General features: G+C 42.3%; 1 protein-coding gene across 5 annotated transcripts in view; it reads left to right on the top strand.

Moving 5' to 3' along the window:
- ERG (ETS transcription factor ERG) overlaps positions 1-21,970 on the top strand; it is a 107,494-nt gene that overhangs the window by 70,179 nt on the left and 15,345 nt on the right. For all 5 annotated transcript variants that reach the window (XM_061359170.1, XM_061359168.1, XM_061359169.1 and 2 more), the window contains exons 2-4: positions 4,107-4,324; positions 18,662-18,813; positions 21,750-21,953. In XM_061359170.1, coding sequence (XP_061215154.1) covers positions 4,107-4,324; positions 18,662-18,813; positions 21,750-21,953 — 574 coding nt within the window. The remainder of the gene's footprint in view (positions 1-4,106; positions 4,325-18,661; positions 18,814-21,749; positions 21,954-21,970) is intronic.

Here is a 21,970-nt window from a genome sequence, read left to right as displayed (position 1 = left end):
ACTTTAATTACTAAAAGGTGAAATCAAGGAAAGGCAAGATGAAACAATGCACCCAAGGAGCAGCTGAAGCACATTTTCTGTCTGTTTTGGGGGATATCATATTATGTCACATTCTTGTATAGCTGAGAAATGTTTTATACTTCTTCATGCTATTTTTATGCTTTTCACAATACAAATTTCACATGAGGTTGTATTGGGTTGCATGAAGTCTGATGGCTCAGCATCACCATGCCTTGCAAGGTCACTGGATTCAGAAAAGCCTGGGCCAGAAATCCTCAGCTTTTAAGATCACTATGAGGAAGACAGGCAGCAGCTGCCAACCATGGACACATGGCTCCCACCTGTCTGTTGCAGAAAATGTTTTCCTTGAATATTCAAGGACCACATATATCACCTGTAGGGGTTGTTGGTAAATTGACATCAGTGGTTCTAGCAGCATTTGAAGGACAGGACAGTTGGTATGCCTGAGTCCTGGCTGGCAGGATGAATAGCAGAGCAGATGTTACACATAGTTTCCATGTTTCCCACATTGAAACCTCAGTCGCACTTATGTGAGAGAGGAAAGATGGTTAAAGAGGAAGTAAGGCTAATTCTAGTTTAGACAATGTTCTTCGGTTATGCTGACTCCTCAAAATTGTGCAAAAGCTTAGATGGCCAGTTCAGCTTTTGTAATGTGCTCAAGGGAGGGGTGATGCAGAGGGGTGATGCATGTCCTGCTGTCCTTCAAGACTGGACAGCAAAGATCAGTAAGCACTTGCAGTAAATTATCAGAGATACTCATTATCGTAGAGTACACATTAGTAAGTCTTCCACATAAGGACCAACCCAACAGTGTGCAAAGTTGGCAGAAACTCAGTTATTCGTACAGAGCTTTTACAGACCTGTCAGCGTGCACTGATAACTAGCAGGATGGAGTACAGATGAGTGTTTGCTATTAAATCAGAACAAAACTCCAGCTAGTAAAGTGAGCTTTTTTTTTATTTCTCCATGAATAATGAGGCTTTTTTTTTCCTGAAATGTGAATGAAGTCTGAGTCTGTGTCTTGGGTTAATTTATGCTTGTCTTGTTTTTGTCATAGTCTTTAGATATTCACATAACCCTTATTAATTGGGATCATATTTGCAGCATTTGTTGTCCTCCTGTGGAAGTTAAAATGTGTGGACTTTACCTATTTGTGCAACATAATAGGCATCCATAGCACAAGCAATATATACTGGCATTAGTAATTCAAATAAATAGAAAAACCTTTTGTTGTTGTTGTTGTTTACAGTTATACTTACCCTAAATACTCATAAATTAACTTACATTAGGCAGAGTCAAGTTTACTAGGAACCAGAATAAATTTGCTTTGTTTCACATATGTGTGGGAGGATGAGAAATAATATCCATTATATAGTGACTGAAGCCTGTTCTGAAGAGGTCTATTAGTAAATGGTTTACAGAGTAAAATAGCATTCTGCCTGCTGTATTTGCAACCTTGTGTCTACTTCATCCTGTATAATTCACACATTCATGCATATACTCGATCTAGCTCTTCCAAAATTAACATTTTATTTTGTGGGGTTTGGCTCACGTATTAGCTCTACAGTGGGGCAGAAAAGAGGGAACTGTGCAGTAAATAGTCTCAGTAATGGGATGCATTGTGATCACCTGGAAAAACAGTCATGAACTGCTAAGAAAGAAATTTCTATTTTCTTTCTAGTGTAACATATTCTTTCTTTGGTTCTTGTGATATGATCCGTGCTACTTTACTACCTAAGCACATCAAGTCCTCCTGCTGTCTCTCAGGGCAGTTTAGCCAGGGAGCAATCTTTGGGGAGCAAGGGACCAGCAGCCACCTCACCCTGCTCCTCCTTGGAAAGCAAGAGCTCTCTGCAAGCTTTCCCAGAAACAACTTATCATAAAAGCTCCAGACCACCACCAGCAACAGTTTTTAGCAGGCCAGAGACACACAGGAGTCTGAGAGGCACGGGAAAAAGGAGAAGTGTTGTTCTGGCATCCCTTCTGTCTTACAGAAGCACGTTCACGCCCCCAGAGACCCAAGAGGCAGTAGTTCAGTAGCTGGGTGCAGGCTGGCAGAAGAGCATGCAAAGCAGGGGTGTTAACTGGGGAGTTAATGGTGACAGCCTGGTGGGTGACCTTTGCACTTGGACAATATCTGAAAAACACTAATGAAATGGTGCAGATAGCTGCCTGAATTTTGCATCCTGCTCTGTAGCGGGATGAGTTACTGTTAGTGATTCAGTCACAAGTCTTGTGGTATTTGAAGGGCTGCTTGGGATCCCATTCCTCATATCCAGAGGTTAAGGGGTGATCTCAATTTTCATCAGAAGTAATAAGAAGAGGTTGCAGAGAAAACTTCATAGGTCATATTAACAGAGTACGCCCCAAGGGCTCACAAACCAGGCAGGTAAAAGGAATGATAAACGTGTACCACCTTAAAATGAACAAATACAACTGCTGATTTTTAGGGCAGCGTGCAACTGCTGGAGCTTGTGCAAATACTTTTCTGGTAGCCAAGGAAGGCAGCAGCCTGCAGGCAGCCTCCCAGCTTCCCATCACTCTCTCTTTCCCCTCTCCCTTCTCCACCACGTCCTCCTCTGCTGACAGAGCCACACAGTTTTATTGTCCTCCCATCGGCTGTCAGCGCAGGGCTGGCAGCAGCACAGGCCCACACAAGCTGCCTCGCGATCACCCTACCCCAAATCTGGCTTCGGTTCACACCCCTATTCTTGGCCCCTGCACCTCCAGCCATGGCCAGCTGGCCGCCTCCATGGCAGCTGTCATCTGGTGTGCTGCACACCGAGCCTCCTCCACCAGCCTGGTGCTGGAGCTTGCACCACAGTGCTGGCAGGGGCCACATTTGGTGGAGAGGGAAGTGTCAGCCTGCACTCATGTTCCACTTCATCACAGGGCAAAGCCATAGCACTAGGGTGGGAGGAGGGAGTCACTGTTTGGGTTGCTGTCTGTTTAGACCCCCTATTTCCTATGTTCACCGTAAGTAGCTCCTAGAGAGGGAGGCTTTCCCTGAAAGGCTGCTTTCCGAAGGGCGACCCCTGAGCCTGTCTTGTGTTGGAGGCAGGAGGAGGGTGGGAGCCCAGACTAGTTGCATGGCTAGGGAGCCTTGGCTCAGGCAGGAGGGTCCCTTTGGCAGCATCAGACCTTCCTGTAGCTTCCCAATGGCATGCATGCTGGCTGCCTGAGCCAGGACCAGGCACTGCCTCACTGCCTTAACTTGGCTCCAGATAGCATGGGGAAGGAATTGGGGCCAATGCGAATGCATGGTGATGGGGAGAGAAGGTGACCTTTTCTCTGTCTGGCATGTAGCCATGACGGCAGCCACCCTGCCACTGACAGGCCTGCCACCCTTGACGGTCATAACTGCAGTGCTGCCGCGGGAAGGCGGCTAGGGAAGCCCTTCCCACAGTGCCAGAGTGGGATGCCCAGCCAAGGAGGTGCACCAAGAAGGTTTGCCGTGAGAGAGAGGGAGGTGGATGGTGGGCAATGGTATCTCTTCAGGGCTGGTGTCAGGAACCTCTGCTGAAGCTGGCAGCTGATACTGGCATAAAGAGCAGGGTCCCTGGACTGGAGGATGCACCCATCCGTCTTGGCTCCCTTTCCAGAAGGGACTTGGCCTGCATCCCAGAGGAAGGAAGAGGAGCTCCCAGTGAGTAAGCAAGGCCTGGCTTTGGTCACTCCTTGAAGGGGCAGTTAATGCAGAGATGGCAGCTTGCTTGTTACCCCAGCGTATCTGGCCCTCTGCATTCCTACCTGGGATGCCAGAGGTCTCAGTTTTGCTGTCTGTCCTGCCCTCTCCTTCCTTTCAGCTCCTATCCTAGGGCCACTATTCCCAAGTGTTTGGTAGTGTGTGTTTGTGCATCTTCTCAGCCGCTGGTGGGAAGGGTCTCTACAGGGGAGAGATTGTCTTCCTGCCGTATGCTGATGGCATATCTGGCATCACAAATCCTTACCTCCACTGACAGCAGCAGCATGCCTAAAAAGTAATGAGCATTTCAGCAGATGACCAGCTGTTCATCCTCTCATGAGAGAGACAAGCCCTTTACTCTGAAACATGGTCGTGCTGACTTCTCATCTCTGGTTTTCAGGAAGCATTATCAGTGGTGAGTGAAGACCAGTCCTTGTTTGAGTGTGCCTACGGATCACCCCACCTTGCGAAGACAGAGATGACGGCCTCCTCCTCCAGTGAATATGGGCAGACTTCAAAGATGAGTCCGCGTGTTCCCCAGCAAGACTGGTTATCACAGCCCCCAGCCAGAGTCACCATCAAGATGGAGTGTAACCCAAACCAAGTTAATGGGTCAAGGTAACAAGGCCAGTGTTAGCGTGGCTCAAGTTTACTTTTTCTAAAGATGGGTCTAGTTCAATTGTCTAAATCTGAATCTAGAAGCATTTTAGATGCCCTAAGGTACCCCACCTAACCACCAGCTGCTGTACTAGAAGCCTACAGGTCTGCTGCACGTTGTGGGTCATGCCTGCCAGCCCTATTCAGGTGTTGTGAGAGTTTCAAATGGTGCTACAGGCAGCGTCTTTTCATGAGCTTGTGCAACACCTTACTGTGTTTCTTCTTACTGACGATAATTTTGGATGTGAACTTGCATTGCATGCCAAGTGAAAGAGCATGTATTAAAGTTAGCAAAATGTGAGTTTGCTGTAATCTGGCCCGGCAGCACTGATCCATGTAAGGGTGTGGTGTATGTGAAATAACACTCTATGGAAGCTCTGAAAATACAGTAACTTGGGCAGTCGCCTTTTGCTCTAAATATAATCAGGCAGAGAAGCACAGGAAGTAAATTCTTGTAGTGGCAGAGGGAGTGAGCTATCTATCTTTACTTTTATATTTAATGTAAACAGTGCCAAAAAACATAACCCTGGAGTTGGATTTAAGAAGAAAAAGCATATGCATGGAGACAAGCAGGGGAGTAGAAAGGAACAAGAAAAGAAATTATTCAGTTCAGCAGGCAGCAGCCACAGCATGTCAGCGCTTTAACAGTTACCTTGGGACGTTTTTTTTTTATCAGTTTCTCTATGGAGAATTGAATCGATTAAGTGGAAAGTAATGCAGTGAAGCTGTGTATATTGACTGGTATCTTCCTCAAGCATAGGAACACTCTATGGATTTCTTCCATCTGAAAAGCACAATGAAGATTTTTATTTTTTTTTTCCAAGGAAATTATCCAAACAAGTGCTTTCCTGTTGCAAATGCCTCACTGTCAAAACAGTTTTCCTTTGGTGTTGCTGAAGGGCAGAGGTCCAGAGAGTCGGTTGCTCGCAATTGTTGGTGATGTACCAGTAAAGGCTGTGCTTCACATCTCTCCGCCACAAACACCTGCCTACTGATCTCATCTCCCAGGATCAGTTGTTTAGAAAAACCTCAACCATGAGCACTGTGGTTACTGTTCGCACTTGCTGTGCTAATGTGATGAGCACCACAAGCAGGGCAAAGTGGTTGACAGCTTATCACACCTACACTTTTTCACCAGTGAGGATGGAAATTGTGCTGGAGTCAAATCAGGATTTCTAGTGAACAGTCAAAGATTTGAAATACGAAGAAATAAATGGTGATCTGAAGTTACAGAGAATTAGAGAAGTCTTCTTGTAACTCTTCTTATTCATAATTCATTTACAGTTTCAGTGAGTGGGTTGTTTTTCTTTTTTCTTTCTTTTTTGTGCTGAGTAAATGCACAGATTTAATCACAAATGGAGTATTAATTCAAAACCAGGTTCGCCTGCTTCCTAAGTATCTGTGCTGGCATTTATTTAAGACAACTAATCATAGTTTTTCACAGTATAAATGTCATAAAATGCATGGGAGTAGATAATATTAATTGTTACTGAGATTAGTGGTAATAATTTGCAATGCTATACATAACTAAAGTCAGTCATTCACATAGTCCTATTTTGACGTACTGCCAGATATTAAGGAAGATTTGTTTGCAATTGTTGCAATCACATTTTTAAAATCATCAAGCCAGAATCTTGAATTTTCTGTCTTGGATTCCCGAAATACATACCTAACCTGAATATTAATGCTCAGCTCATGAATCCCAAGTATTTGGCTGTTTCTGTAGCAGTTTAGGGACAAAATTGTGTGCAGTAATTCTGTCTTTTATTAGCTGAAACTGTGTCCTGTCTAATCCTTGGTAGCGACACTGGTAAGGATTACATTCTGATTTAAGAACTCAGACAAGTCCTGCCTTGCTATCTAGAGAGGCCTGAAAGTGTTGTTGTGGATAGATGTGTGTTTGGGTGTGCAGCAGGAAGAGATCCTGTGCTTAGGGCCTTTGCTTCTCTCCTGGGGGCTGTGCCATTGTTGAATAAAACCAGAAGTAACCCAGAGAGCGAGGAGCTGCAGTGGAGTCACGAGAGCTCCCCATCTCTCACCTGAACCCTCAGTTTGCATTTTGCTGCCTGCCTGGCAGCTTGATTTCAGCAGGCAGGACAGGGCAGGCTTGTGTTCAACATGTTTTACAACCTGCTGGCTGAGGTCATGAATCTGTGGGGGCCAGGAAGGGGATTTGCCACCCTTACCTCCCCAATCTAAGATATATTCACCTTCCATATGTGAACTTTTCAGGGATGGATAAGCATTCAGAAGGCCTGAATTAAACAGGCTATTTGGACATATCTTCTAATGCCTATAATTTCTCCTTCCTTTGTGCTATTTTTGATTAGTGTATGCTAGTTTCTATTAATATCACCTTAGGGTGACACTCTGGCTACCTGCACAGTCAATAGACAGGAAGTGGCTGCTGGTTTAGACTGCCTGAGTTGCCCTTTGTGGAGAGAAATATCTGCCTTTCCTACAGAGGTATCCCGGTCTTCACACTATCTGTTACTAGCAGAACAGGCATCTATTTTTGAAGGATGTATAATCTGAGCATTGGGGAATTGTCCTTAAATCAATCTATTTTGATTAGTCATGAGGCATAATTTTAATTCCTACTTTTCCAGCAGAGCTGTTAATTTTATAAAGATGTGATACCCAAGAGTTACCAAGGCATCTGGACCCCCAGTAAGATGGTTTTGCACTATCCTGACCACTTTTACCACCATTACAGAAGTAAAGGGATGAAAAGAAGCAATTCTGTGTGCCTCTTCTCTAAAAAAAAAAATAGCATTAGGTCTATCTACTCCATCATTTGGACTTGGAGTTTAGTTCAGATCAGTTGAGCAGCACATGAAATCTAAAAGTTCTTCATTTTTCTCTGGACATCATCACTCAGAGATGCTTAATGTGTTCATCACTAGAAAATGAACAGCCCAGGTGTGGCCGTTCTTTCCCGATATGAACAAGCATATGAGCTGGCACATAAGCTATGCTGCTGGAAGAGGCTGTACAAGTTACTGCTCTGAACTGCAAAATGGTTTTGATCAGAACACTGGTTTTTCGAAAAGGCATGTCCTGGCTGAAAATATAATGGGAAGAAATGTAATTCTTTCTATATTGAATTTAAAATAACCTGCAGCATTGGAAGCAGAGGTTTGTTTATTAATCTTGGATTTGACAGCCTCCCCTATTGACAGATCAATGCAGAGTTGTTAACTGGAGAAAACAAGGAAAATTAATACTTCACTATAATTCCTAAGGCTGAAAAAAACCAACATTAAAAAAAAAAAATCACTTACAGACTACCAAAAAAAGAACAGATTAACAGAATATAAAATAAAAAAGAATTAAAAAAATACATAAATTGCATGCTTGTACATGACATAAAAATAAATAAAAAAATAATTAAGATGCACTATTTATTCCATCAAAGAGCTATTATTTTATAAGGTCTAACACATGCCTAAAAAATAGATCTAGATATTACATTTTTAATGAAGAACTAACAATACCAAGTAGCAAATGTAAATATGTTGTGGCATTCCTAAATCTCACGCACATATGTGCATGTAATATGTACAGTGTTATACTTTGGGAATTGGAAAGCTTCCTAATACGTAATATTCCTGCTAGTTGCAAAAAAACTTGTGTAGGACTCAAACATTGCATTAAGAAATTTTTATCAGAAATAAATTATTCCTAACCATGTAAAATATTCTGATATGATACCGATGAGTACTGTCAATATGGATGTCAGTAGAGCTCAATGCAGTTTATACATCTATTACAAATCTAAACCCATTTATTCCATCCTCAGGTCCTGCTAGGTCTTTGCCATTTGATGTTGGTGTTTCACTGGTTTCCTGGCAGGTTATGTGCTGTCCATCACATACATAGTATTGGTCACACTTTCTGTTCACAGACTAGAGGTTCCCTGCCATTCTGCAGGTTACTTTGCATTTTCTTTTCTGCAGAAGCCTTCCTCACCTTGCTTATTTGCAGTCCATAAATGTATTTCCTTGAATGAAATGCTCAGTTCTTAATAATGCTTCATATGTTATAAGTTAACACATGCAGTAGCGAGAGCTGCTTTTCATTTTTAGTAAAACTGTACCTGATCTGTTCACACCTATTTTAAAATCTGGGTTGTCCCAAAGGAGTCTGAAATACTACAGCCACATTGCAGAGCCAGAGAAGTGCTACCTCTAGGATCTCTAGAGTATCCTCTGTAATCATCTTCCTACGTGGAGCCTAGGTCTGTGTAAAAAGGATACAAAGCACGGTAACAGACCCCACAAAATAGCAACCAGAGAATAGTTAACATTGCAATTTTTTGCTGTCCAGCTCTACTTTCTCAGTGTGTTAGGCTACTTCCTGGCCATATATTTTGCTGTCTGGAAAGGCATATAAAATTTTAGGAGCCTACTGAACCCCTTACACATCAGCAATTAAGTACCTACTCAAAGCAGAAATGGACTCACTTTGCTAGGACTTTCCCCAGATACACTTTGGCTGTAATTGCCCCACATTAGATCTCAAAACATAACAGTCTCAGAACTGGCATTCCTGTGAATACTGAAGCAATAACATTAGAATGATATTAAAGGGTTATTTTCAGTGGGCTGCAGAGGGATTAGCTACACGCGTTTGTTTAACAATAACAGTATTTTTAAAGCTAGACACTGTTGCACAGCACCAGAAAATATAGCCTAAGGGCCTACCTTAAATTAAATAAAGCAAGAAAAGTTTAAATTCAAGCTGTCATTTACCTTGCTGTTGTTGTATATATAATGCAGATTGTCACAGATGGTATCAAATTGAGTTTCTTTAAATCCATTACGTTGGTACAGCCATTATATTTCTTTCAGGTACATAAATCTAATGAGCCCTTTGTGCCACCATATTGCCAATCTTTCACCTGAATGTAATAATATTATTTCCTGCTATTTATTGCTCTTGAGTCAGACCAAAAGATTCACCTTGTTGTAGTAAGGCGCTATAATATAAATCTAGAGATTGCATATGTCATACTGTTTCTTACTTTTCTGTTTGTTGTTCTTTACATATTTTATCAAATTAAGTATGAGCGATTCTATAACAAGGGAGTACAAGTCATGTTATGCAGTTACAGTGGAATTCACTCCTGTGAAAATACTTTCACAAGGCCCTAGGTACTTCTTGAACAACATTTAAATCCTTGGATTTCTCAGTGGTCTCTGAATACACTCACCCATGTGACTCCATCATGCCCGTGGGTGGGACTAAAAGAAGGTAGCTTGGAAGAACTACATTTACTAGTTGGTAATCAATCTTTTTAAGGGAGGCTGAAGTGGAACACAGGGTCTTATTCAGGCCACAGATAAATTTCGCTTGCCACGAGCAGCGTGATGATTTCATTGAAAAAGCATTTTGAAAGTTAGCTGCAGTGAAAGCACAGCAGAATTTTTCCAACATCAACTTGGCTGATACTGAGTTTTAAAGAAATGCCAGAAATAATTAGTTGCCATTAAGATTTAATCATGTGCAAAATGTTGATTTAAGTGCTACCAATTGTTGCTCGAAAACCATTTGAGAATGAAATTGCCACTTAATACATCTTTTGTGCTGGCTCTTTTGGGAAATACCATTTTTCTTTGCATGTTACTGTTCTACGTTCTCATCAAAGAGCCTCTGTACTAGCTGGGTTGAGTGCTTCTGACACACAGGAGGACTTTTAGGAGTCCCAAGTGACCTCAAGTTTTTGTCTTTCTTTTTTTTTTTTTTTCTTTCGTTTAATTTTGCCCTTGTTGTAAGCCTCCTAAGTAGTAACTGGTTTTTGCTATACAAACCAGCAAATTTGAATGGGTAGCGCTTGAGGTACCTTGCACTGTCTATCCATGTGCCAGTGGATGTGCAGCCTCTAAGGAGGGTGTATTCATTCATATGGATCTCTGTATTGCCACCATGACAGAACCATCCTGCTCCCGGGAACCAGGCTGACATGCTTTAAGCTATATGAGGCACCTCTGCATTATGCTCCAGTCTGTGGTATGATACTGATGGAACTACTTAGAGCACTTGCACACCTTGTGTGTGTCTAACACATGCATAAACAGGCTTGATCTGCAGTAATTACCCTGACATCACTTGTTTTTCAGGGGCATGGCTTTTTCCATCCCTGGTGCACAGCCCCATGGCTGAGGCACAGTGCCATCCCTTCCACTTCTAGTGGTGTACCACCGGCATGCAGCCCTGGTATTCTTGGTAAACCTCAGCTCAGACTAAACAACAAGCATGGTCCAAAACCCACTGCAATCAATGAGACACCTCTGGCTCCAAAAGGGTTTGAGTCAGCCCCTGCATCAGTCCTCAACAAAGCTGGGAGATCTGTCTTAAGAGGATGACTTTCCTAACTCACATATTGGTGCTGCCTTTATAAAGTAACATAAATCTTGGGTAAAAAGCCATGATGTTAGTTATCTGAGACTCATAATCTTTCTTCCCACTGACTGGGTGGTTGGTGAAGTGGCTGCTTACCAAACTGGAAAAACTACAAATTCAGGATCTTCTCTGAATCAACCTCAAGAAGTCTCTTTTTGCTCTGAAAATACACCACCGTAACACCAGTGCATGTGTGTGTGTGAGTGTGTGTTTGTGTGCATGGTTTGGCTCTATTTTTGAAGCAAACATGTTGCCAAAGACTAAAAAAACACTTTTTTTTTTTTTTTGCAGCTTTTTTTGAGGCTGCTGGACTGGCAACTACCAGCTAAGAAGCTTTCCACTCTGGGATAATGGGTTCATTCATAATTGGCATGGTTACATTTTGGATTGACAACTGATGGTTTAATTGTGTGCTTAGCTTCAGGAGTTTAAGAAGGAGGTGAGGATAGCCAGTTTCAAAAGTGCTAAGCAGCCAAAATCAGTTTCCAGATAATAACATAGGCCCCCACAAGAGTTATTATCACTGTCATTATTTCTGACTATTACTATTATTACTACTTTATTTCCAGTACAGTATTTACTATGTCTAGAGCATTTAGAGCCACTGGTCATGGTGTTTCCTCGGGCTGGTATGACACAGGCACTGTCAGTAGGTAGGTTGTCTCTAACCCAGCACATTTGAAGATGAGTCTTCTCCTCTCCCCCTTTATTAGAAGTTTTATTTTGATCAGGGTAATACCAGTGGAGTGTTCAGTATTTAAAACTTGGGAACAGTATTTTAAGACAGAGCAGAAAGTGTGTAAGAAAAGGAAGAGTGGCTCATCATTTGCTTTGCCATTTGGCACCCATCAGCCTCACAGCCCAATAATGCTAATCACAAAACTCAGCAGACATTCCGTAGACATAGGGATTATGGTTTCCATGCAATATGTCATTTTTGTTTATGCCTGGCATTCTCTACTTTGCTAACTTTCTATATAATCCGTGCCCACAAAAGAAGACATATCTGCTTTGTGGAGGGCCCTGTCTCCTGGCATTTCATATTTTATGAAACCACAAATACAACGGTCTTACAAGCTCTTGAAATGAAATGCAAGTTGAGAAATGTAATCAATTACCATTATAATAGAATTTCTATAAAAATAATAAAAGAAAAACAACAGAAAATAGGTCCTGAAAGTTGTAGGCCAACTGGGAAGTCATTGTGGCTTTGGCCTAGCTATCACCATGTCAGACTTCAGCCTTCTCCCAGGCAGCAATCTAATTGTAAACTATGTATATACAGAACATCATTTCTTAGCTTTGGCTTTTAGTGACCCCCTTCCCTTCTTTGCCTTTCTTCACTCTAACCTGACACATAAGAAATATTGAAGTGTTTGCACTAATGGAGAAATGACAACGTGCAGTCAAACTTAAACCAGCTGTTTCCCTGCACTGTGAACACAAAGAGCCAGGCTGGTGATATTTATAGCTTGACTGGCCTCTAGTGAGCCAGATGCTGACTGCCTTAATTTGCCATGTTGGCCTTAAGGCTTGAAGCAGCTGTGGACTACAAGATAGCCAGGGAAAGTTAGCAAAAACAAAAAGAAAAAATGGAAAAGATTGTTTCAATTAGCAGAAGTTATTGTTTGATTGAAAATGAACGGCTGCTGCATATACAACTCAATAAACAAGAGTCTTTTATTTTGCTTACAGAAAGCCAGCAACGTTGCATGTGTTGGCATGTGGTGTTTGCTTTTTCCTTTCGCTGGAGGAAGGAACTGGACAGGCTTCTAAGTGCCACACTGTAACATATCTGAGTGACCCCTGGGACAGCCCCGTGTGACCCTGAGCACCTACTGAGCCCAGGGCACCCCACAGAGTGGTGTCTGCCCCTGTTCTGGATGCTGCTGGGTGTATTAGCATGGGACTGCTCCAATCCCAGCCTCTCCATAGCCTTGGTCCGTTGGAGCTGTTGAAGACCGTTTTGGTTGCCCCTGCTTAACCCCACATGAAGTCGCTTCCATGACTGCATGGCTCAGTGAGGACTTGAGTTTTCCCTTATTTCCTTTTCTTTTGTCTTCTTAGGACTGCTTTTGACGTTCACCTTACAGCAAAGATAAACAGACTGTCACTGGGGCTTCAGCATCAACTTAAGTCAGCTTCAGCTGGTGGCACAGGTCCTGAGGAGCTTCCCTCCTTTCCACAGACCTCATCAGCTCACTTCCATACTGGCTATCCCCTTTCCTGTGGGCAAGCATCGCCTTCACACAGCCGCCCCACATTGGTGGGGGAATGACTCAGGTTGTAGCTAAACACTGAGTTACTTACCCACCCAGTCATCTATTTAGTTATTTGTATACTTCATGATTCTGTGATTGTACTTGCTAGGGAAACAGCTTCCCAGTCCAGTTTGCTAAGCAGTTGCATGAAAACCTGTATGAGCACTACAGGGATATTTCAACCTCTGTGCGTTTTCTGGCATTTTAATGCCTCTGTTATGCTGAAGCTCTCTGTGGACTTGCACTGCTTTCACAAGAAACCTTGGAAGGGAAAATAAAACCCGTGTTTTCCTTTCAGCAGGTTGAGTGTGGCAGTGCTCACTTGGCAGATTTAAAGGCAGGTGCCTGCACAGAAGCAGAGGGCTTGATGTGCTTGCAGGGCTTGGCCTGGTGTAGGCACAGAAGAAGCTGGGCAGCCGCATCCAGCTGTGATGCTGGGTGATGAGTGTGTGTGGTGGAAACTGAGCTCTGTCAAAGCAAGTGTTGGAGCCTCTGATACCACTGCTGAAAGCGCTTTTCAGAGTCTCACTTAGCAACCCCGGGGATCCCTACTGGTGCCAAGGAAGCAGCCCCTGGGGGCCTGCGAAGCTGGTGGTGCAGCCGCAGTCCTGCTCTGGCAGGTGGAAAGCCTGGGCTTCTTCTCACCAGGGAGGGTTGAGCTGTCCCCAGTGAGTGGTGCCGGGGGGAACCCGAAGGGACAACTGCAGGACCCCTCATTGCATGTCACTTCTGCAGCAGGTCTCAGCAGGTGTGAATCCCAGTCATTCATGAAGGTGTGGAGAGGGGCAGGGAAGAGAATTTGGGGCTGCAGCTGTGTAACCCTTGGAACTGATATTGTGGAGTAAAGTATGTCAGATGTGCTTTAGGAAACAGCAGTGTACCTCCAACTCTCAGGGGTTTTATATTTTTTCCTTCATGGACCACTTTTTCAGTGACTTTTTTGAGACCACATCTGAAATACTGTGTCCAGTTCTGGGCTCCTCAGTTCAAGAAGGACAGGGACCTGCTGGAGAGAGTCCAGCGCAGGGCAACTATGATGATTAAGGGAGTGGAGCATCTCCCTTATGAGGAAAGACTGAGGGAGCTGGGTCTCTATAGTTTGGAGGAGATTGAGGGGTGACCTTATTAGTGTATATAAATATATAAAGGGGGAGTGTCACGAGGATGGAGCCAGGCTCTTCTCAGTGGCAAACAATGATAGGACAAGGGGCAATGGGTACAAACTGGAACACAAGAGGTTCCACTTAAACTTGAGGAGAAACTTCTGCTCAGTGAGGGTGACAGAACACTGGAACAGGCTGCCCAGGGAGGTTGTGGAGTCTCCTTCTCTGGAAACATTCAAAACCCGCCTGGACACGTTCCTGTATAACCTTATCTAGGTGTTCCTGCTCCGGCAGGGGGATTGGACTAGATGATCTTCTGAGGTCCCTTCCAACCTCTAACATACTGTGTGACTGTGATACTGTGACAAGCCATCTGGGGGGGGGAAGTGCTGACCAAATTCACCACAACTTGAGTAGTTGCAGCGAATGGAGATTAACATGAGTATGGTTTGCCATATACTCACTATGAACTGACCTTTACATGATGTTGTTCTGGTTAAACATAAATTTAAGTATCTTGGCCCAAATTATCTGAAGGCGCTGGCTTTGCAGAGCTCTCTCTCTTGTACATAAGGACAAGGTGGGACATTGCAGGCTTGCTTCCCTCTTAATCACCTGCATTATGAAGTGGGAGAGAAATCTGTGTCCACTAGGAAAGTGTCATGTTTTGTTTGCCAAAGCCTCACAGAAGAAAAGTTCTGATAGCTCAGCATGTCCTCTGACCTAACCAGCCATGTACTGGATAGGGGCCATGCATGGAAAACTCCAAAGATATCCTTACAGCACTTTACTCTCCTGAGACCTCTTTTCTATAAGTAGCATCCGTAAGGAAGTTATCCAATCTTGTAAGCTGTGCTTATTACATAAACTTATAAAGATATGTAAATATTTGGAAAATACAATTTTTCTCATTTATTTCTCTCTGAAATTCAGAAACATCAAATCTAGGGGGTTACGTTATGGGAATTTCACAGAGATCATGTAAAATTTTCCTGATTCCTAATCTGCGTTTCTCTGACACCTTGCATTTTAAGAGAACACAGGTGTTTTATATCACATGGGGAAAATAGTAGCATAGTAAAGAGGAAAAATGTGTTTCATACACTTATTTATGAACTTACATCTGCTTTCATCACAGGCAATGGTTGGCAAGACTCCAAGGGACTTCAGTAGGAATGGGCGCTAAATTTAACCATCAATTCAGGTTGATTCTAAATAACCCTGAACAAAGGCAAGGCTTCCAGGTCCAAGGACCTATGGAGAAATATTTTCTTCAACAGTCATTTGTCAGCAATCAGAGCAGAATCAGATCAGGACTGGACAAAGTGCTCTTGGGTAGCACAGCTGTAGGATTTTCACATTTTGGGGGGCTGTTTTTCTTTTTTTGTGTAAATTCCAGGTATAATGCAGTATATTTACAAAGGGTAAAAATAACATGCAGCTGTGAAGAAAAACATCTTGGGTTTCAGTTCATACCTGAGGATGAATCACTGAAAAGCTGCACCCTTTATGCTGGGTGCATTTTCTGAAAGCTGCTTTTCCACTGCCCCTGTTCCCCTGGTGGTTCAGAAATAAAGCAGACACACAGCAAATCCTAAAAAAAAAGCCTTTGCAGACAATCCCTCTCTTGTTCTGGGCACTAAAATTACCATTTTCTAGTGTCTGCTTCCATTTTCAGCTTTGCTTTCTATACCGTAGAAGTTGGTTCCAGCCATTTGAATTAAGCCTTGCTTCAGTGGAATGCGTAAGCATGCATAATTTGAAGTACCTGAGTAGTCCTGTTAGCTGCCATGGCGCTGCTTCCACACATGCTTGAGGTCAAGCGTGGTCTAGAAGATTTGCTGAACTGGGGATTTGCTTGTCCACCCAGTAAGCTAACAGGACAAAACCCTTGACCATCTGCTTCTGGGTTTTTATGAAAAGTTATTACTTATTTATGATCTTACCCACCCCCATCTTTGTATATTCAGATCAGAAAACCAGCTCAGAAGCCCTGTCAGATTGCCAAAAGCAGTGTGCTACTTGATCTTTCACATCATTTACTGTTCAGTGTTTACAAGAATGGTTTTAATGCACAATTGCCCATAACAGTGGTGAAGGCTAATACTGATGTGATATTTCATGTCAGCAGCAAGATATTCATCTCCCTACATGCCAAGTTCCTTTTCACAGGAAAACAAAATAAAGCAACTGTGCCAGTTAGGCCAAAGGATGCTGCTAGCTCTGTTTCCCAAACACGTCTCTAAAAAGTCAGCAAATGGGCCAAATGTTTCTTTCTTTTGTCTTTGTAATATAACTGACCTTAGAAATCAGGGTGAGCATCTGCATAGGTGTAAGGTCATGAGTTTGATGATGTTTCCAAATATATGTGATTTAGTATGCAGACTCACTTTTACATATATGGCATTTGTATTTGTTAAGGGTAAATGGAAAAAGCCAACATTCTAGTCACAAGCAATCATCACAAAAGCTCTTTTCTCTGTTTGAAAGAAAAAGTTATTTTTTTTTGCTTATCTCTGTGTAGACAAGAAATAAGTGCATCCCAGAATTATATTTAGGGGTATGTAGTGGGATAGGAAAGCTAAACCTGAGAGAATAACGCCCAAGTACTCTAGTTCTGAGAAGAAAAGGTAAATTCACCACAACTCAATGACAGGCAAGACCAGGTGGTGACTCATTTTCCCCTGTGGTTGTTTTTTGGTCCTGTGCCTGACAAGGAGTTGTAGGATCTTCACACAATGCAGATTTCATATGTAATACGTTATGCAGCACCCAAGATATTTTATACCTGAAAAAGGTATGTGAAGCCAACATTTCCCAGGCAACATTTAAGGACCTGTTCCTTCTTCTAAAGCAGATGACAGTACCCATTGAGTGGTTTCTGTGGTATGTTTTGTTTCTAAACTGAAAGCCATCAGCAGTTAATTTTGTTTTTCATACATACTTTAACACAGCATGGTAAAATTATTAGTAACACTGAGTGGAAAAAAGTGATAATATGTACTTCTGGTATTTAATATGTATTTTAAACCTTTGCAGCTTTCCAAGTGCTAGTTATTTTTTAAAACACATATGAGAATTATAACTGGTTTAGCTCCTGACCCATGGTAGTGCTGAGGGTGCAGCTCAACCAAGTCACTTGGGAATTGGATAAAATATCTGCCACATGTTTTTCACCTGTGCTGAGCAGACAGTGGTCCAAACTGTGTGTTATTTTTCCTCTTTTGTCCTTAAACAATAGCAGAACTCTCGTCGGGAAGCGTCTGTATTCTGACCACTGGTGTACTTAGAGTAACACTGCTGCCCAAAGCTTGCAGCAGAAGCTGGGATTTCTGAGCTGCAGAGGGCAAGAGGCTATGGGTGAAACACATGTTGCAGGGCAGGGGATAGATCCAGAGTCTGGGTCTTGGAGGATGTCTCAGTTCTCCGGACTGCAAATTAGTCAGTTTGCAAGGATACTAAATGAAGCATTGCAACCTGACTGCTTGCCTGTGTAGTAAGACCACAGTACAGTTTCAGGAGTTAAATGGCAGGACAAAAAGAAAACTTGTTAGCAATTTAGTTTCACTAGAGAAACCAAAACCCAACTAACACCCTCTTTCCCTTGCCAAACAGCCTCTTTAAATTTAAAGGTATTCCCTGTAGCTCTGTTCTTTATTTTGATTTTTGTAACAATTTTTCTCTCTCTGATGAAACACGTTGTAGACATTAAATTAAGGGACAAATATGTCTGTGTCTGCCAGAAAGAAAACTGTGATGCAATTAAAATGCCATTAGGGAACCCCCTGTGGGATGTTAAACCAAAAGACTCTATTCAGAAAGCAAAGCCAAAATTAAAGAGGTGTCTGGTTGCAGATCCTCTGCAGATTTCCATTTCTTGACTACAGTACCATGGAGACTGTGCTAGTGAGGAGCTGAAAGGTTTTTCCAGTCATGCGTGTGGTATTTTGAATCATGGCTTTGGCAAATGTTCCTTTTCTGTAAGCCATACATAGAAGTATGTCTACATTGCATGACATAAAGAGCAACTGAGCATGGCCCACATGAAACAATGACAGCAGTGCAGATGAAAAGCTGCCCAAGGCTTGGACAAGCCTTGTCCAAGGCTTGGACAATGACAGCTAATAATAGTTTTCCTAAGTGTATCTTTATGTTTTCTGAGTTGTCTGTGAGATGTTTGGAGAGAGAAGTGCAAGTACTTGCAGCCAGCAAGCTCAGCAAGCTCATGAGCAAGCCTCCATTCTCGTCTGGTTGCTGGAAATAAATCGTTAATGTTTATATGTTTGGAGACATATAAGAGCCTGATCCTTTGAAAATAACAATAAATATATAGTCCACTGGCTGGTCATTCTTTCTGAGGCAGCTGAAGAAATTAGCAGTCATTGGGTAGCAGGTGCTGAGTTTTCCAGTGATAGCCCAACCCTGGTACTTGAGTCTTGTTTTTTCTATTTCATTCAGTGTGATATTTTGCTGAGGATATTAGTGGGGACTGGAATAATAATAGAGCCACACCTCTCTTCTCTTTCTAGGAATTCTCCTGATGACTGTAGCGTGGCAAAAGGCGGGAAGATGGTTAGCGGCTCAGAAAATGTTGGGATGAACTATGGAAATTACATGGAAGAGAAGCATGTTCCACCCCCAAATATGACTACCAATGAACGAAGAGTCATTGTGCCAGCAGGTTAGACCCTCTACACAAAAATTCAAAGCAAAAAGTACATTTCCCCTAAGTCTGCTAACATTATTTAAGAGGATTTGGAGAACAGTGGCAATGCAATACAAGTTATCAGGAAGAAAAGAGCAGTAATCTCTCAGGGTTATTAAGAGAAAGAGCTGAAAAATATCATAGTGAAGCCATCTCCCCAGCCTGTTCCTTCCATTTCAGCAGCATAACTGGCAGATTACAGGCACTCAGATGTTATCTGACTTCTCTAGCCCTTAAGTGGGCAAAATGAAGAGTCACTTCCATTTCCTAACACTATGGACTAGCTGGGTGCAAAGTGTGTGGGAAGAGAAAGGCTCACTGTACCGCATGATATTCCTGCAAATACCAAGTGCAGTCTGGCCCCCAGCATGCTAAAACCACAATTGCTTCTGTAAAATCAAACAGTGCATGAAAAGCATTTGTGTAGGTTATCCCCTGAGTTTGGGCGGTGTAAAGTATTTTAATAAGCAAGCTGACAACTCTTCAGCAATGTAAGAGCACAATTGAGAAATTCTTGGTTAGTCTTGGCAAGCTTGGTTGTGGAATTCAGCAGTTAAGTGAACATGAAGGAATTCAGTCTTGTGTGCCTTGTCCTCCAAATAAACCCTCTGCTGAATGGTTTGTTGCTTTGGTTTGCAGAGTAATTAGCATGCCTATTTCTGAAGTCAAAGCATTAGACCATCATCACGACCTATGTGAGTTTATAAACCACTGGCTGTACACAGCATAGACATACCACCTATAACCTGCAGACAGAAAGGAATGTTTTGCTGCTAGTTCATTTCCAACAGAGATGTGCCTATCTGAAACATTTCTGCTACTGCTATGTTGCCTAATATTCTTACAGTTTTTCAGTTGCTAAGATATGCAAGAGTACTAACTGTGGCCACATTTTGCAAGATGTGATTATTTCAGTTATTTGTCAAGATATGTGTGGACAAATATGTTGCAGTATCCTCTGCAATGGTATTGACAGTTCTGTTCTGAAGACAGAAGAGGGATGCACTGAATAATGAAGTATCCTGCCAACTGGAAGCAGATCACACTGGCATTCATGACATTTGAAAGTTCCTCTAAAACATTTGTGGTTTTGGTGTTTAACACTTTTTTTAGTCTTTTAGTAACCCTTAGTTTGGTTAGCGCACACAGATCTTTCTCTCTCAGTGTGTTCCTGGAGGTATGTCTACAGTAACAGCTTTCAGGTGGATTTGAGTGACATTCAAGGAACAAGATGGTCACAGTAACAGCCTATTTTGAGGCTCCTAGAAGAAATGTATCAGTAAAAATCGTTTGGTTTTCTTTGACTACCGTGTAGCACTGTGCAGCTCAAGTGGCAATGTTTAGGAGTAAAAAAAGTAAATTTCTCATTTCCAGCTGTGCTAATTTTCTAGATATCATAAATAAGAATAATTTAAAATTATAAGCATAATCAATTTATTTTTTTAATTCCTGGTGCTTGCTGGTTTACTTCAAACCAAACTGAATGTAATTGTTGAAGTTCTCTGTTGTAGGTGTGGGAAATCTTATACAGACCCTACCTAGGTTTACCACCTCACTTGCATCCCTCTAGTTTGCTACATATTTCATATGAGATTGAGGTGTTCTTTTAAGTGTTTTCTGGTACACTTCAGAGAACAGAGGAGACGTCTGAAGCTCCAGAGGATAAACATTCTGATTTGCCAGGGCTTAAAATGTCAAGAGAAGCATCAGAAAGGTGAAGGCACTGTTGGGTGAAGGATTGGGAGTGAGCAAGAGCATGACAGTCTCTAAAAGCCTATGGAAAGAGGTTCCCACCTCTTTCAGACCAGCCTGAAGGACAGACAAAAGAGAGGGAATGGTGCTGAAGCTACATCATAGAAAAGCTATTTAGGCTGTCATTCAAGTCCCAGCCCTTCTACTGACTTTCATATGATGGACTATAGCCATCTGACCTCTGTGTGCTCAGTTCTCAGTCTTCAGGATATCACAGAACCACAGAGTCATTTAGGTTGGAAGGCACAGACCAAACTCTCCAGGAGTTCATTTCCCCTTGGCTTTAATCTTTTCTCTGCATAAAAGTATAAATTCTTCATGGTAAGAGTTGTCTTACATTATGGGGATGTGCACTGCAGGTTCTTAGGGACAGGTTCAGGTTGATGAGTGCTAACTGCAGCTCAAGAAGAGGGAGAAGTAGAATGGAAGAAAAATAGGAAACAAGGAGTTCAGAGGAAAAAAAAAATAAAAAGAAGTTAAAGTTAAATCAAGGATTCATCCAAAACAACAAGGTATTTGGCTCTGTGCTTTGCTAAAAATCTGGATTTTTTTACCAGGTCGTTATGCCAGTACTTCAGGTACTAAGTAATCATGCAGGTGTAGCAATGTACAGGAACACAACACAGCAGTCTATCAAAGGAAGTGCAGAATATTTGAATATGACCCATTCTAGTTTATGAAATAACTAACCAAATCTGTGAGTGCTTACTTAGCCTGTGCCCAAGGAACAGTACTTCTGACGTGAGTGGAAATTTGACTTGAATAAAGATAAAAATTCAACAAAGAGCTTTGAAAATTGTCCAGATACAAGTTACAGTGCTGTTAGTGGGATTTCTTAAATCCTTTTCTAAAAAGGATTCTCTGCATGAGGATAGAGACATAAAAGTAACAAGAAAAAAAGCTAAATGGTAGAAGGAACTCAACATCAGAGGGTTTGTTGTTAATAATCAGAGCTCACAGCTCTTCCTTAATAGGTTTTCACAGACAGTTATTCTCCTTTACACTCAACAGACCAAATTACTTTGTCCTGTATTTCCAGCAGTCAGTAAACGGGATTAAGTTCTTTCCAGTTCAGCTGTGGTCTACATTTATTTTGTACTGGTCCAGCGCATCAGCACTCTCCCCTCTCTGCCTAATTTTATGCTTTGTGATGCCACCAGATCCTACGTTATGGAGCACAGACCATGTACGCCAGTGGCTGGAATGGGCAGTGAAGGAGTATGGTCTCCCAGATGTGGACATCTTGTTGTTCCAGAACATCGATGGGAAGGAGCTGTGTAAAATGACCAAAGACGACTTCCAGAGACTCACCCCAAGCTATAATGCAGATATCCTCCTGTCACACCTACACTACCTCAGAGAAAGTAAGCTAGTTTTCTGT

The sequence above is a fragment of the Neopsephotus bourkii genome, unplaced genomic scaffold, assembly GCF_033783945.1.
Source record: "Neopsephotus bourkii isolate Nb327-2 ecotype Australia unplaced genomic scaffold, CSIRO-AGI_Nbou_v1 NB_962, whole genome shotgun sequence".
NCBI lineage: Eukaryota > Metazoa > Chordata > Aves > Psittaciformes > Psittacidae > Neopsephotus > Neopsephotus bourkii.
This window is presented reverse-complemented; position numbering and strand designations above follow the sequence as displayed.